The sequence below is a fragment of the Callionymus lyra genome, chromosome 14 (assembly GCF_982586985.1).
Source record: "Callionymus lyra chromosome 14, fCalLyr1.hap1.1, whole genome shotgun sequence".
Taxonomy (NCBI): Eukaryota; Metazoa; Chordata; class Actinopteri; order Syngnathiformes; family Callionymidae; genus Callionymus; species Callionymus lyra.
Genome location: NC_141831.1, coordinates 17,455,667 through 17,469,163, shown reverse-complemented (window position 1 = coordinate 17,469,163; position 13,497 = coordinate 17,455,667). Strand labels below are relative to the sequence as shown.

Below are 13,497 nucleotides of genomic sequence, written 5' to 3'. Positions count from 1 at the left end.
TTACAAGGTTTTTCTGTTTGTTTGAATGTTTGTTTGTTACAAGGTTTTTCCGTTTGTTTAAAAGTGTTTGTTTGTTACAAGGTTTTTCTGTTTGTTTAAAAGTGTTTGTTTGTTACAAGGTTTTTCTGTTTGTTTGAAAGTGTTTGTTTGTTTTAAGGTTTTTCTGTTTGTTTGAAAGTGTTTGTTTGTTACAAGGTTTTTCTGTTTGTTTGAATGTTTGTTATAAGGTTTTTCTGTTTGTTTAAAAGTTTTGTTTGTTACAAGGTTTTTCTGTTTTTTTAATGTTTGTTTGTTACAAGGTTTTTCTGTTTGTTTGAATGTTTGTTTGTTACAAGGTTTTTCCGTTTGTTTAAAAGTGTTTGTTTGTTACAAGGTTTTTCTGTTTGTTTAAAAGTGTTTGTTTGTTACAAGGTTTTTCTGTTTGTTTGAAAGTGTTTGTTTGTTTTAAGGTTTTTCTGTTTGTTTGAAAGTGTTTGTTTGTTACAAGGTTTTTCTGTTTGTTTGAATGTTTGTTATAAGGTTTTTCTGTTTGTTTAAAAGTTTTGTTTGTTACAAGGTTTTTCTGTTTTTTTAATGTTTGTTTGTTACAAGGTTTTTCTGTTTGTTTGAATGTTTGTTTGTTACAAAGTTTTTCCGTTTGTTTAAAAGTGTTTGTTTGTTACAAGGTTTTTCTGTTTGTTTAAAAGTGTTTGTTTGTTACAAGGTTTTTCTGTTTGTTTGAAAGTGTTTGTTTGTTTTAAGGTTTTTCTGTTTGTTTGAAAGTGTTTGTTTGTTACAAGGTTTTTCTGTTTGTTTGAATGTTTGTTATAAGGTTTTTCTGTTTGTTTAAAAGTTTTGTTTGTTACAAGGTTTTTCTGTTTTTTTAATGTTTGTTTGTTACAAGGTTTTTCTGTTTGTTTGAATGTTTGTTTGTTATAAGGTTTTTCTGTTTGTTTGAATGTTTGTTTGTTACAAGGTTTTTATGTTTGTTTGAATGTTTGTTATAAGGTTTTTCTGTTTGTTTAAAAGTTTTGTTTGTTACAAGGTTTTTCTGTTTTTTTAATGTTTGTTTGTTACAAGGTTTTTCTGTTTGTTTGAATGTTTGTTTGTTACAAGGTTTTTCCGTTTGTTTAAAAGTGTTTGTTTGTTACAAGGTTTTTCTGTTTGTTTAAAAGTGTTTGTTTGTTACAAGGTTTTTCTGTTTGTTTGAAAGTGTTTGTTTGTTTTAAGGTTTTTCTGTTTGTTTGAAAGTGTTTGTTTGTTACAAGGTTTTTCTGTTTGTTTGAATGTTTGTTATAAGGTTTTTCTGTTTGTTTAAAAGTTTTGTTTGTTACAAGGTTTTTCTGTTTTTTTAATGTTTGTTTGTTACAAGGTTTTTCTGTTTGTTTGAATGTTTGTTTGTTACAAGGTTTTTCCGTTTGTTTAAAAGTGTTTGTTTGTTACAAGGTTTTTCTGTTTGTTTAAAAGTGTTTGTTTGTTACAAGGTTTTTCTGTTTGTTTGAAAGTGTTTGTTTGTTTTAAGGTTTTTCTGTTTGTTTGAAAGTGTTTGTTTGTTACAAGGTTTTTCTGTTTGTTTGAATGTTTGTTATAAGGTTTTTCTGTTTGTTTAAAAGTTTTGTTTGTTACAAGGTTTTTCTGTTTTTTTAATGTTTGTTTGTTACAAGGTTTTTCTGTTTGTTTGAATGTTTGTTTGTTATAAGGTTTTTCTGTTTGTTTGAATGTTTGTTTGTTACAAGGTTTTTCTGTTTGTTTGAATGTTTGTTATAAGGTTTTTCTGTTTGTTTAAAAGTTTTGTTTGTTACAAGGTTTTTCTGTTTTTTTAATGTTTGTTTGTTACAAGGTTTTTCTGTTTGTTTGAATGTTTGTTTGTTACAAGGTTTTTCTGTTTGTTTAAAAGTGTTTGTTTGTTACAAGGTTTTTCTGTTTGTTTGAAAGTGTTTGTTTGTTTTAAGGTTTTTCTGTTTGTTTGAAAGTGTTTGTTTGTTACAAGGTTTTTCTGTTTGTTTGAATGTTTGTTATAAGGTTTTTCTGTTTGTTTAAAAGTTTTGTTTGTTACAAGGTTTTTCTGTTTTTTTAATGTTTGTTTGTTACAAGGTTTTTCTGTTTGTTTGAATGTTTGTTTGTTATAAGGTTTTTCTGTTTGTTTGAATGTTTGTTTGTTACAAGGTTTTTCTGTTTGTTTGAATGTTTGTTATAAGGTTTTTCTGTTTGTTTAAAAGTTTTGTTTGTTACAAGGTTTTTCTGTTTTTTTAATGTTTGTTTGTTACAAGGTTTTTCTGTTTGTTTGAATGTTTGTTTGTTACAAGGTTTTTCCGTTTGTTTAAAAGTGTTTGTTTGTTTTAAGGTTTTTCTGTTTGTTTGAAAGTGTTTGTTTGTTTTAAGGTTTTTCTGTTTGTTTGAAAGTGTTTGTTTGTTACAAGGTTTTTCTGTTTGTTTGAATGTTTGTTATAAGGTTTTTCTGTTTGTTTAAAAGTTTTGTTTGTTACAAGGTTTTTCTGTTTTTTTAATGTTTGTTTGTTACAAGGTTTTTCTGTTTGTTTGAATGTTTGTTTGTTATAAGGTTTTTCTGTTTGTTTGAATGTTTGTTTGTTACAAGGTTTTTCTGTTTGTTTGAATGTTTGTTATAAGGTTTTTCTGTTTGTTTAAAAGTTTTGTTTGTTACAAGGTTTTTCTGTTTTTTTAATGTTTGTTTGTTACAAGGTTTTTCTGTTTGTTTGAATGTTTGTTTGTTACAAGGTTTTTCCGTTTGTTTAAAAGTGTTTGTTTGTTTTAAGGTTTTTCTGTTTGTTTGAAAGTGTTTGTTTGTTTTAAGGTTTTTCTGTTTGTTTGAAAGTGTTTGTTTGTTACAAGGTTTTTCTGTTTGTTTGAATGTTTGTTATAAGGTTTTTCTGTTTGTTTAAAAGTTTTGTTTGTTACAAGGTTTTTCTGTTTTTTTAATGTTTGTTTGTTACAAGGTTTTTCTGTTTGTTTGAATGTTTGTTTGTTATAAGGTTTTTCTGTTTGTTTGAATGTTTGTTTGTTACAAGGTTTTTCTGTTTGTTTGAATGTTTGTTATAAGGTTTTTCTGTTTGTTTAAAAGTTTTGTTTGTTACAAGGTTTTTCTGTTTTTTTAATGTTTGTTTGTTACAAGGTTTTTCTGTTTGTTTAAAAGTGTTTGTTTGTTACAAGGTTTTTCTGTTTGTTTGAAAGTGTTTGTTTGTTATAAGGTTTTTCTGTTTGTTTAAAAGTGTTTGTTTGTTACAAGGTTTTTCTGTTTGTTTGAAAGTGTTTGTTTGTTTTAAGGTTTTTCTGTTTGTTTGTTACAAGGTTTTTCTGTTTGTTTGAAAGTGTTTGTTTGTTTTAAGGTTTTTCTGTTTGTTTGAAAGTGTTTGTTTGTTACAAGGTTTTTCTGTTTGTTTGAAAGTGTTTGTTTGTTTTAAGGTTTTTCTGTTTGTTTGTAATAAGGTTTTTCTGTTTGTTGGAAAGTGTTTGTTTGTTTTAAGGTTTTTCTGTTTGTTTGAAAGTGTTTGTTTGTTAGATAGTTTTTCCTGTCAGTTTGTGTGTTTGTTTATTAGCTACTTCTCTGTTTCTTCGAAAGTGTTTGTTTTTGTTAGCTATCTTTTTCTGTTCATTTTTAAGTGTTTGATGTTGTAAGCTAGTTTTTCTGTTTGTTTGTAAGTGTCTGTTTGTTTGTTAGCTAGTTTTCTGCTTGTTTGTGTGTTTGTTTGTTAGCTTGTTTTTCTGTTTGTTTGCAAGTGTTTGTAGGCTAGTATGTATCTTTGTTACTTTGTGTGTTTTCTCGTTTTTCTCCTTCTCGTATGTTTTTGTTTGTTTGTGTGTTCTTTATTAGTTTGTGCGTTAGTTTGTAATTTTCTTTTTTTTTACAAGTTTCTTTGTTAGTTAGTTATTGTGTTTGTTTGTGAGTTTGTTTGTGTGTTGGTTTGTGTGTTGGTTTGCTAGTTTGTGTCTTTGTTTGTGTGTTTGCTAGTAAGTGTTTTTGTCTGTTTGCTTGTCATTTATGTGTTTGTTTTTTAGTTTGCTAGTTTTGTGTTTGTTGGTTAGTTAGTTTGATAGTTTGTGTGTTTGTTTCGGATTTTTGTTAGTTTATGTGTTTTTTAGTTAGTTAGTGTATGTGTTTGTTTTATTGGTTAGTTAATACTTTTATGTGTAAGTGACTGACCAGAATTGTATTATTAAATTTATTCTGAAAGAAACTGTCAGCCAGTGAAGAGTTTTAAGGATCGGGGAAATGTGAGTTCTTCTACTAGAGCGGGTCAGAATTATAGCTTCAGAGTTTGTGTGTTAGTTAGTTTATGCGTTAGTTAGTCTGTGCGTTAGTTTGTCAGCCTGTTTCTTAATTTGTGTGTTAGTTTGTGTCGGGGCAGCTGAACTCACTGGGTTGTGGATTCAGATGAAAACTTTATCTTGTAAAACAAGTCGACAAAGTTGATCCATTTACATAAAAGAAACCAATAATAACAATAATAATCAAACACAACATTTATTTCATTTAAAATAACTTGAACCCATTTACACAACAAACTACAGAGTGTTGGTTATGTTGTGAAAAAAGATGAAGGAAGTGTGTAGATGAGGGTGGCGAGCTCAGCAAACACACACACATGGTGAGAGCAGCAACATACAAACACCAACAGTTGGAATTCCTGCCTGAGAGTTTTGCGGACCATGTCCTCGTCTGTGATGCCGTAGTAGGTCAGGGTCTCGCTCCAGACCGGGTTGAGGGTGTTGTGCAGCGTCTTGGTTCGGAGTTTGTTGGCCTGAAATACAAAAGCACAACTAATTTGTGAGTGACCGCCATGTATGGAGGATGAAACACACTCACATATGATACATCCTTCTGAACACAAAAACATAAAAATAAAATAAACACAACATAAAAGTGAATAAAATATTATAAAACACACAACTAATTGACAAAGTGGAAACATGTACAACCTTAAACGCTAAGTCAACTAATGCAGCACCAAAGCTAACAAAGTTAGGAATTATTCCAAACTTTACTGCAATTCAGATAAAGAAACAAAAATTGGAGAAACAGAAAATGTGTCACTTCACCAGTGAGGTGACGACATTTGGAGGTGCTGATCCTCATAGATCCCAGTTGTACACAGAGTAACAAACTGAGACAAAATCTTCTGTTGGGCTGATGAGGCGAACAAAAGTTGTCAGTCTTTTGTGGAGCTAGTAAAGTGGTGAAGAAGTGCTTTCTGTGTTGCTGTTATTTCAAGGTTTATGGTAATTTTGTTGTGATTTGTCATCATGTTCTTTTGATTTGTATGAAATAACACATGGGATTTTTAGAACTTTTGTTGCAATTTATGTTAATGTTGTTTGAATTTATGCTAATGTTGTTGGAATTTATGTTAATGTGGTTGGAATTTATGTTAATGTTGTTGGAATTTATGTTAATGTGGTTGGAATTTATGTTAATGTTGTTGGAATTTATGTAAATTCTGCTGTGATTTATGTTATTATAGTAATTATTTATGCTAATGTTGTTGTGATTTATGTTAATGTTGCAGTGATTTATGTGAATGTTGCTGTGATTTGTTATTATTGTTTTCTTTATGTTAATGTTGCAGTGATTTGTTATTATTGTTTTCTTTATGTTAATGTCGCAGTGATTTATATGAATGTTGCTGTGATTTATGTTATGATTGTTGTGATTCATGTTATTGTTGGGATTTAAGTTAATGTTGCTGTGATTTATGCTATTATTGTTGGTAGTTATGTTGATGTTGCTGTGATTTATGTAATTGTCTGGATTTATGTTATTATTGTTGTGATTTGTGTAAATTATGTTGTGATTTATGTTAATATTGTTGTGATTCATGTTATTGTTGGGATTCATATTAATGTCGCTGTGATTATTGTTATTATTGTAGGGATTTATGTTAATGTTGTTAATGTTGTGATTTGTGTAACTGCTGTTGTGATTCTGATGCACATCGCAGAAAGGCCCAGACCCTGAACCACTCGTTTTGAACTCATGCACAGTAAACTTCGTCTCCTCGTTTAATCTCCAAGTCTGGCGACCTAAAGCCTGAGATCAACCACAGACGTGCCCAAGCTGCTGCCGTCCTACAGTCCCTGTGGAAGCTCTCAGGAGCCGCCGCCACATCACACAGCAGACTAAACAGCGCATCTACAGTCCGGCCACTAAACAACAACAACACTAGAAGCCCGACTTGATGGCTTTGACAGTGGAGCCCTACAGAGGATGGCCGGCATCCGATGGTCAGCAACAGCGAACTCCGCGACTCAAGACCTGAAGACAGAGGAAGATGGCGAGGCCTAGTCAAGCTAGTCGGCCACCGTGAGTAAGAGTCTAAGGTCGTCTCAACAAATGTCAGCTGTGTCAACCAGAAGATTTTCAATTAAGTGAAGTTGTTGGCGAGCAGCTGCGCGTCAGTTCCTGTTTACGACGCTCCGTCGCTCCGACCTTTGTCTAGCTTTTTTGAAGTACAGCAACGTCCGCAATCGTGTGAGTTTCTGGTGTTACTGATCACTTCCTGGTTTTAGCTACATGTCTTCTGATAGGCTGAAGTTATAGGGGCGTGGTTGCGCGAGTTTTAGATGGTCTGGTATTTTAAGTGGACTGGCTTTGGGGCCCACAATCTCCCCGTCAAGAGATCCAAGCTAAGAAAATAAATAACATAGAAATAGAAAACAAGCAGTTAATAGATTTAATAAAAATAACTTAATAAGTAACTTTTCATAAGGTTCAAATGTTTCTAACAATGCTTCTTAATAATCATTTGATGCCGAGACACCCACTGAAAACATCTCCAGGACCTGCTTTTGGGGCTTGACCCACTTTAAAAAAGCAATCTTTTAGATAAGCTGAAAAAATTCCTGACCCATGACAGTGTTGGGTTCAGGTCTGTTGACGTTCCGGCGTTGATTGTGAAGTGTCGTCTTCCTCCTCCTGTGAAATCTGACGTCTGTCAGTAATCAACAGTCTAATCTGGAGTAATTGGGTCTGTTTGACTGTGTGATTGTGCTCTCGGAGGAAATGGTGTTGCGATGCCGCGGCGCCGCACCCGAGTGTGAAACTTCACTGGTGATTAGAGCGCCGCCAGAACTTATGACCTCTTTAGTGGCGCTAATGAGCCTCTCAGACCGAGCTAACGATGCTAATGACGCCGCGCTCGGAGCGTCTCCGATATTTTCATATTCCAGCCAGAAGTTCAGGGATGGCCACCAGGACTCTACGGTGCGGAGAGAATCTCTCTGGTGACCCTACGGCACAGGTTTCAAACTCATAAATCAAAATCAACATTGATTATAGGGTTAGTTCCCCCAGAATTCAAACTTCACTCATTTTCTACTCGCTCTCATGTCGACAAAGGGTTGGGATTATTTTCAGAGTCATCTGTTCCTTGAGTGTTACAGGCAAAATTTCACTCAGACTGATTTACACTGTCTCAAGGCAAGCTTGGAACAGACGTAGAGTCATGACAACGGTTATTTAAACATCTGTTTGTCTGCCCTTTTCACACCTTGGGTCGTGGATCAAAAGAACGAAGCAGGTACACATCTGTGAGGGGGGGGGGCTATGAGACAGGAACTCCCACCCAAAAACATTTGAATGATTAGAAAAGGAAACAAAGTAGGAAGAACTCTCCACAGGGAGTTTGAAGGAACCAATAGGGCGATAGGGGGAGGACCTCTCGGCCCGGAAATTTGCCTTAAATATAGCGATGTTTCTATTGTTCGAGACCGTCTCTCCCGGAGCTATCACCCTGAAGAGCTGCCGGCAGATAGCGTGTCCGATCGATCCTAAAAGCTTGTATTTTGTTTGACTTGAAGCGGCGAATAAACGACCAGTTACACTCTGCATTGACCATTTGTCTCCATAAAGCAAAGTATAAGACCCGGATGTGACGGCGTGTTGGAACTCCCGGAACGGACCCGAGTTCTGACCGTTTTACTTACAAATACTTCATTACTGTTTGTCCATCTTAAAGCCTGGAAACAATCAGAGAAAATGGTCTATATTTTAAGCTTGATTTTAGCAGGTGTTGCTAGGCTAGCTGTTAGGCCAGCTCTATTTTCGTCAGAAACAATGACTCACTTAAAAACTTCCTCCATACTGCTCGTGTGTAACACGCATCTTGAATTGAAGCCTCGACAAGAGCAATTGTTCCGGAAAATAATGAAACGCGTCTTTATTTTAAGATGGGGATGAGGAAAGATTTCAAGCAGCAGCTGAGTGACTTATAATTTACGCTACAAACTTAAAATATATACTTTTAAAGTTTCTTTTTCAGGACAATTCCTCTTAGATGTTACCGACGAGCACCATGGAGGTATTTGGATGTTTTTAAATGTCTTTTTGGACGAAGAACACCAAGTATCAGTCGCTACATTAAAATTAACTCTTTGCCTAGAACTCTAAAAACGAACAGATTATTCTGAAAATAATCTCATATCCACATGAGGATGAGTAGAAAATTAATGAAGTTTGAATTTTGGATGAAATATGCCTTAAGGTTCATGTTGATGTGGTGACTGATTAAGATACGAGCGTCTAAGATAAGATTAAGGATGTCAACAACACGCGTTGAATTGGGAATGTTTGATGAAAGAGAAAAAACACAGATAATTAAGATCAATTGAGGCTCAAAGAATGAAAAGACAATATGAATATTAGACTCGACTAATAGAGTCAGTAGAAGACACTCCAAGACAGTGCTGGTCGATCTGGGAGGAGGCTTCGGGTCAGACCCAAGACACAGTTATGAGGAACTCAACATTCACAAGACATATCTCAGAGCAGACCCGGCAGAGGGTTCAAAGATTCAGAGTCTGGATCTTAAACCTCCAACATCCAAACATAGAGACTGTTTCCTGTGATGTCATCACCAGTGGACGGGGGACGTACCTTGCTAGCTCCAGGCAGGAGGTGCAACTTGACGTACGGGTCCGAGAGCCCATTGTGGTCCATAGGTTTGAGGCCCTGCAGAGAAGGAGGGAGGGAGGGGGGGGTGAAACTGGTGATATTCAGAACTCAAACTCACAATAATCGGACATCGTTTTGAGTCTCGCTTCTGAAACTGAGAAATATTATCGGACTGTTGAAGAACCCTCTTTATGGCATATATACTTTTAGTGTGTGTGTGTGTGTCCTCTTCACTTCCCACCTTCCTTCTGTTCACCTCCACTTCTCTTTACCTCTAAATGCACAGAAACACTCCCACACTCACACTCCTCTGTCCCGCTTCCCTCCATTGTTCAGACCCTCGGCTGCAAGTTGAGGTGAGAACTTCAGCGGGCGAAGTGAAAACGCATTTTGGAAGTCAAAGTTATTTTAGAAGTTTGACTCAAACTCAGTCCACAGTGTCTCCTGGTTCACATGTGATGGAGGGAAACGACGACCGCTGCTCCTTCAGTCCTCTCGAACTGCTTTAACACAAGCTCAGATCAGTCAACTCGAACTATGCCTGATGAAATCAGTACATTTTACAAAGAAGGTTAAGTAGGGCTACGTGTTGTAGACACTGTCTTGAGTCGGTGTAGCACAACGCAGTAGGCTCGGGTTCAATCCTTCTGAGTGGTGATTAAATCTCAAAGTACAAATATCTGGACTGGTCTCTGTGGGTTTGGAAACTGAATCAATTTTTTTTTAAATTATAGTTACTTTATAGTTTATATTTCAAGAGTATAATAAATAAAATGTTTTCTCTTTTCATTTGCAATAAATGATATATATTATTTACACTAGATTGCATTACATCTTCAACAGCTAAAGGAACGATGAAATCCCATGAGATCCTGGCGATGACTGAGGACGAGGGGATACATTAGACTCCAGCATCTTTTAAAGATGACAGCAGTTATGACCAATATACTCACATTGTTGCACCTGCGTTGTGATAAGAATCGTATCGACTTAACAATACTCACTCCTGCTGACTTGAGTGTTGTACAGAGTCCAGATGTAGAACCAAGTCAGAGATAACGAAATATGCTAAAAAACTTCCTGCATCCTTCGTGTGTTTCTGAACGTGAAACCGTCCATGACCACAAATAAGCATATTCAATTTGTCACGGGACAACACTATAAAAGCGCGCTCGAACGTTTCCAGATCTTCAGGGAACGTCCCCTAATGGACCGGCGAGGAGAAACAAAGGGAGCGTGACGTCGGCGCCGACCACAATTATTGGCGCTGGGAGAAGAGCGACGCACTCAGCAGGAATTACTGGCAGCGTAGAGACACTCAACTATGACTTGAAACGACTCGACTGCTGCCTCTGATCCTGTCCACACACACACACATACACAAACACACCGGCGTGTTTTTCTGACAGGAAGAGCACTTTGACTGGAACCAGTTCCATCGTCTTTGGAGTGATGACGACTGGGTTCCTACCAGCAGGACATGAAGCAGTCGCAAGGTGAAGTTAAAAGATTGGACCTAATGAGTTTGTCCCACTATTCTATATCAGCCAATCAGCACTGAGTTGAAAATGTTGACTTTTACATTCTTTATGTGAGATTAAATGTAGTGAATTTGAACTTTATCTTTAATTAAAGTTACTATAAAGTAAAATGTCATTGACACACACCACACCAATATAGGTCTTATCTCTCTCTCTCTCCATTTCAGGGGCGTCTCTCCTCCCCCTCTTCTGCCGCCCCCTCGTGTCTGCGGGAAAATATCTTCGAGGGGATTTGTGTTTCATTGAGCGTTTTAGGAACGGTGGGTTTGCAGGGAAAAAAATCACCTCGGGCTGAAAGATTCTGCAGCGTATCATGAAAATCAGGTAATTCTCCGTCAACAGTCACTTTACAACCTCAATCTTAGCGCCTCCGTGACCCTTCCCCCCCAATCTGGTCGCCTGATTCTGCTGCCGGTCCGCCGCCGGCTCAGATCAGGATATAAAACGCCTGAGAAACAGCTAAAGTGATTCGGTTAGATAGAAACCAGGAGCCAGAAAAGCTGCTTCCTCCTCACTTCTCAGTTTTTCCTATTACACAAGTTTACTATGTTAAAGGTATTTCCACATATTTATCTTCGAGCACAGCTAGCTCCTAAAATCAATTGATTTTCATTTGATTCAGAATCAGCTCTTATGTAATAAAAATGACTGTATCTACTTCATGCATGCTCTGCCCTCTACAGGCCATCACTTCCTACCTTCCTAGGAAGTAAGTATAGCATTAGATAAGCTATTGTAATAATAAAACATTAAGAACAACATTTAACTGTAGTTAAGTCCTGTGACTTAAAATTAAGTCCATGTGTCACATGTTATAGAGATTCTCGAGCCACTTTTCCACTACTAGTAGTGTCATTTTGAATTAGGTTATCCTAATGGTTTGAGAACAATCGGCTGGTTAAGTCAGTGATTCTTCCAGTTTAATTTTTTTTGTCCCAGAATGCATGTTGTCGGAAGCTAACGTTGCCAAAATGAACGAATCGTAGCTCTTTAGCTTAGCCACTTTATTGAGAAATTTAACAATTCAAATAAAGAATTATTCTTGTTCCTAACTCGGATGTAAATAATCTTTAGATTGTATGAACTTCATGTTTTTTAAATTAAATAAATAACTTGAAAAATCGGAAATATATGTAGTGTTTGTTTTCTGACATATTTTTCTACTTGCTGCACAGATATTTTCTTGGTTCAGGAGCCGGAAATCCAAAGAGAATCGCGCCCCTGATGACTCAACAAGTTCCTATTATTTCGAATTATAAGAATTGTTGCGACATATATAGTTACATGAGTACAAACAAAACACATCATGCAACAAAAGAAAACATCAATTGGCCTCAACTATGTAAGATGCCATGAAGGCCAAACCAATACCTTTACTTTCATCAACTATATCTTTTTCACTCAACGGCCACTAGATGGCAGCATTTCAATACGGCCTTAAAAAAAAAGGGTAAACCTGAGATGGAAGCAAACGTGCTGAGCTCGAATGATCATTCATTCAAACAAACATTGGGAGGCAGGGCAGGGATGTGACTAACTCGTCTGGGAGATTCTACTGAGAGGTGCAGGTCCACTCGTCCACCCACATAAATAAAAACACCGAGCGATACACTATAATCAATTGGAGCCGAGGTTGAACTTCACCGCTGACTCAACATCGCCGCGCGCTCACACACTTCACTTCCTGTGAGCGACGACAAGGAAACTGATTAATCTGCAAACAAAAAAGAGCTCAACCTCATTTCACAGCACTTACAGGCTGTTATTCACAGCAGTGTGTGAGTGAGTGTGTGTGTGTGTGTGTCGATGCGTGTTACCCATCTGTCTGCCGCGGTGGTCATTTTTCCTTCCAGACCCGACTAATTATGATCAAGCGAGTATTCACCGTCGGATGCAGCAATCAGCCGAGTGGAGCGGCCACATGTTCCTCGGACGGACAGCTCAGGTGTTTCCTATTCTCATCTCACACCATTGTTGTCTTCGCTGGAACCATCCCGTCGTGTTTTCTTGTAACTCACCCTTCAGGAGTCAAACAATGAGACGGCATCGCCATCGTACTCAATTTGTTTGTTCACCGTCCTCACTCGGGTCAATGTGGTCAGGTATAGTTGAGGAATTTCAAGGACATGAGAGCTGCTCCACAGTCTGGTGGTTCTACTCTGGATAGTGCCAGGCCTCCTGTCGGATGGAAGATGGCCAAAGAGTGTAGGTGGACTCTTTCATAAGTACGACAGCTCTACTTCCGTTTGCTGTGTCCATGATGGTGGGGACGCTGCCCCTGATAACTGTTCACTGCACCGGGGTGTTGGGGATGTCCATGGATTTAAATTCATAAAGAGCATGAAGATGTCTTTATTCGTCAGGAAGGTGAGGCCTGTGTGGACCACAGCTAAGATGGTGTTATCAGTGGAGTATTACTTACTGATGAGGATTCACAGTGACGTTGGTGTCCCTTTCATTATATCTCTTTAAGGCAATCGTAGCCCTTTCCCCACCAGGCCGTCTTTGTCCTACTACCGTATTTTCCGGACTATAAGTCGCAGTTTTTTTCATAGTTTGGCCGGGGGTGCGACTTATACTCTGGAGCGACTTATGTGTGAAATTATTGACACATTATTACCGGTATATCATTTCACATGTTATTTTCACACTAAACCACAAGAGGGCGCTCTAGGCCTGTGTTGATAATTTCGACGTAGAAGAGGAAGCGCCGCATCTCCTACCTCCGGAGTTAGCGGAGTTGTTTAAAAGTGACACCGAGGATGAAGATTTCATTGGATTTTAGTTATTTGGAGTTACACGGATGGTTTGGTAAACTTCTTAGCATGTTATTTATGCTAAAGTTATCTGAATAACTCTTAATATGTTATGTTAACATACCAGGCACGTTCTCAGTTGTGTCATGTAACGTAAGCATAACGTACAATTATTCAGCCTGTTGTTGCCTCTATTCTATTTTTATTTTAAATTGCCTTTCAAGATGACATGTCTGTTCTTGGTGTTGGATTTTATCAAATAAATTTCCGCCAAAAATGCGACTTATACTCCAGTGCGACTTATATATGTTTTTTC

The 13,497-nt window shown here is 36.9% G+C and overlaps 1 protein-coding gene across 2 annotated transcripts in view; it reads right to left on the bottom strand.

Moving 5' to 3' along the window:
- doc2b (double C2-like domains, beta) overlaps positions 1–13,497 on the bottom strand; it is an 85,002-nt gene that overhangs the window by 16,257 nt on the left and 55,248 nt on the right. For both annotated transcript variants that reach the window (XM_087807773.1, XM_087807772.1), the window contains 2 exons: positions 8,867–8,941; positions 4,627–4,736 (listed from right to left, as the gene is read on the bottom strand). In XM_087807773.1, the coding sequence (XP_087663899.1) occupies positions 4,627–4,736; positions 8,867–8,941 (185 nt within the window). The remainder of the gene's footprint in view (positions 1–4,626; positions 4,737–8,866; positions 8,942–13,497) is intronic.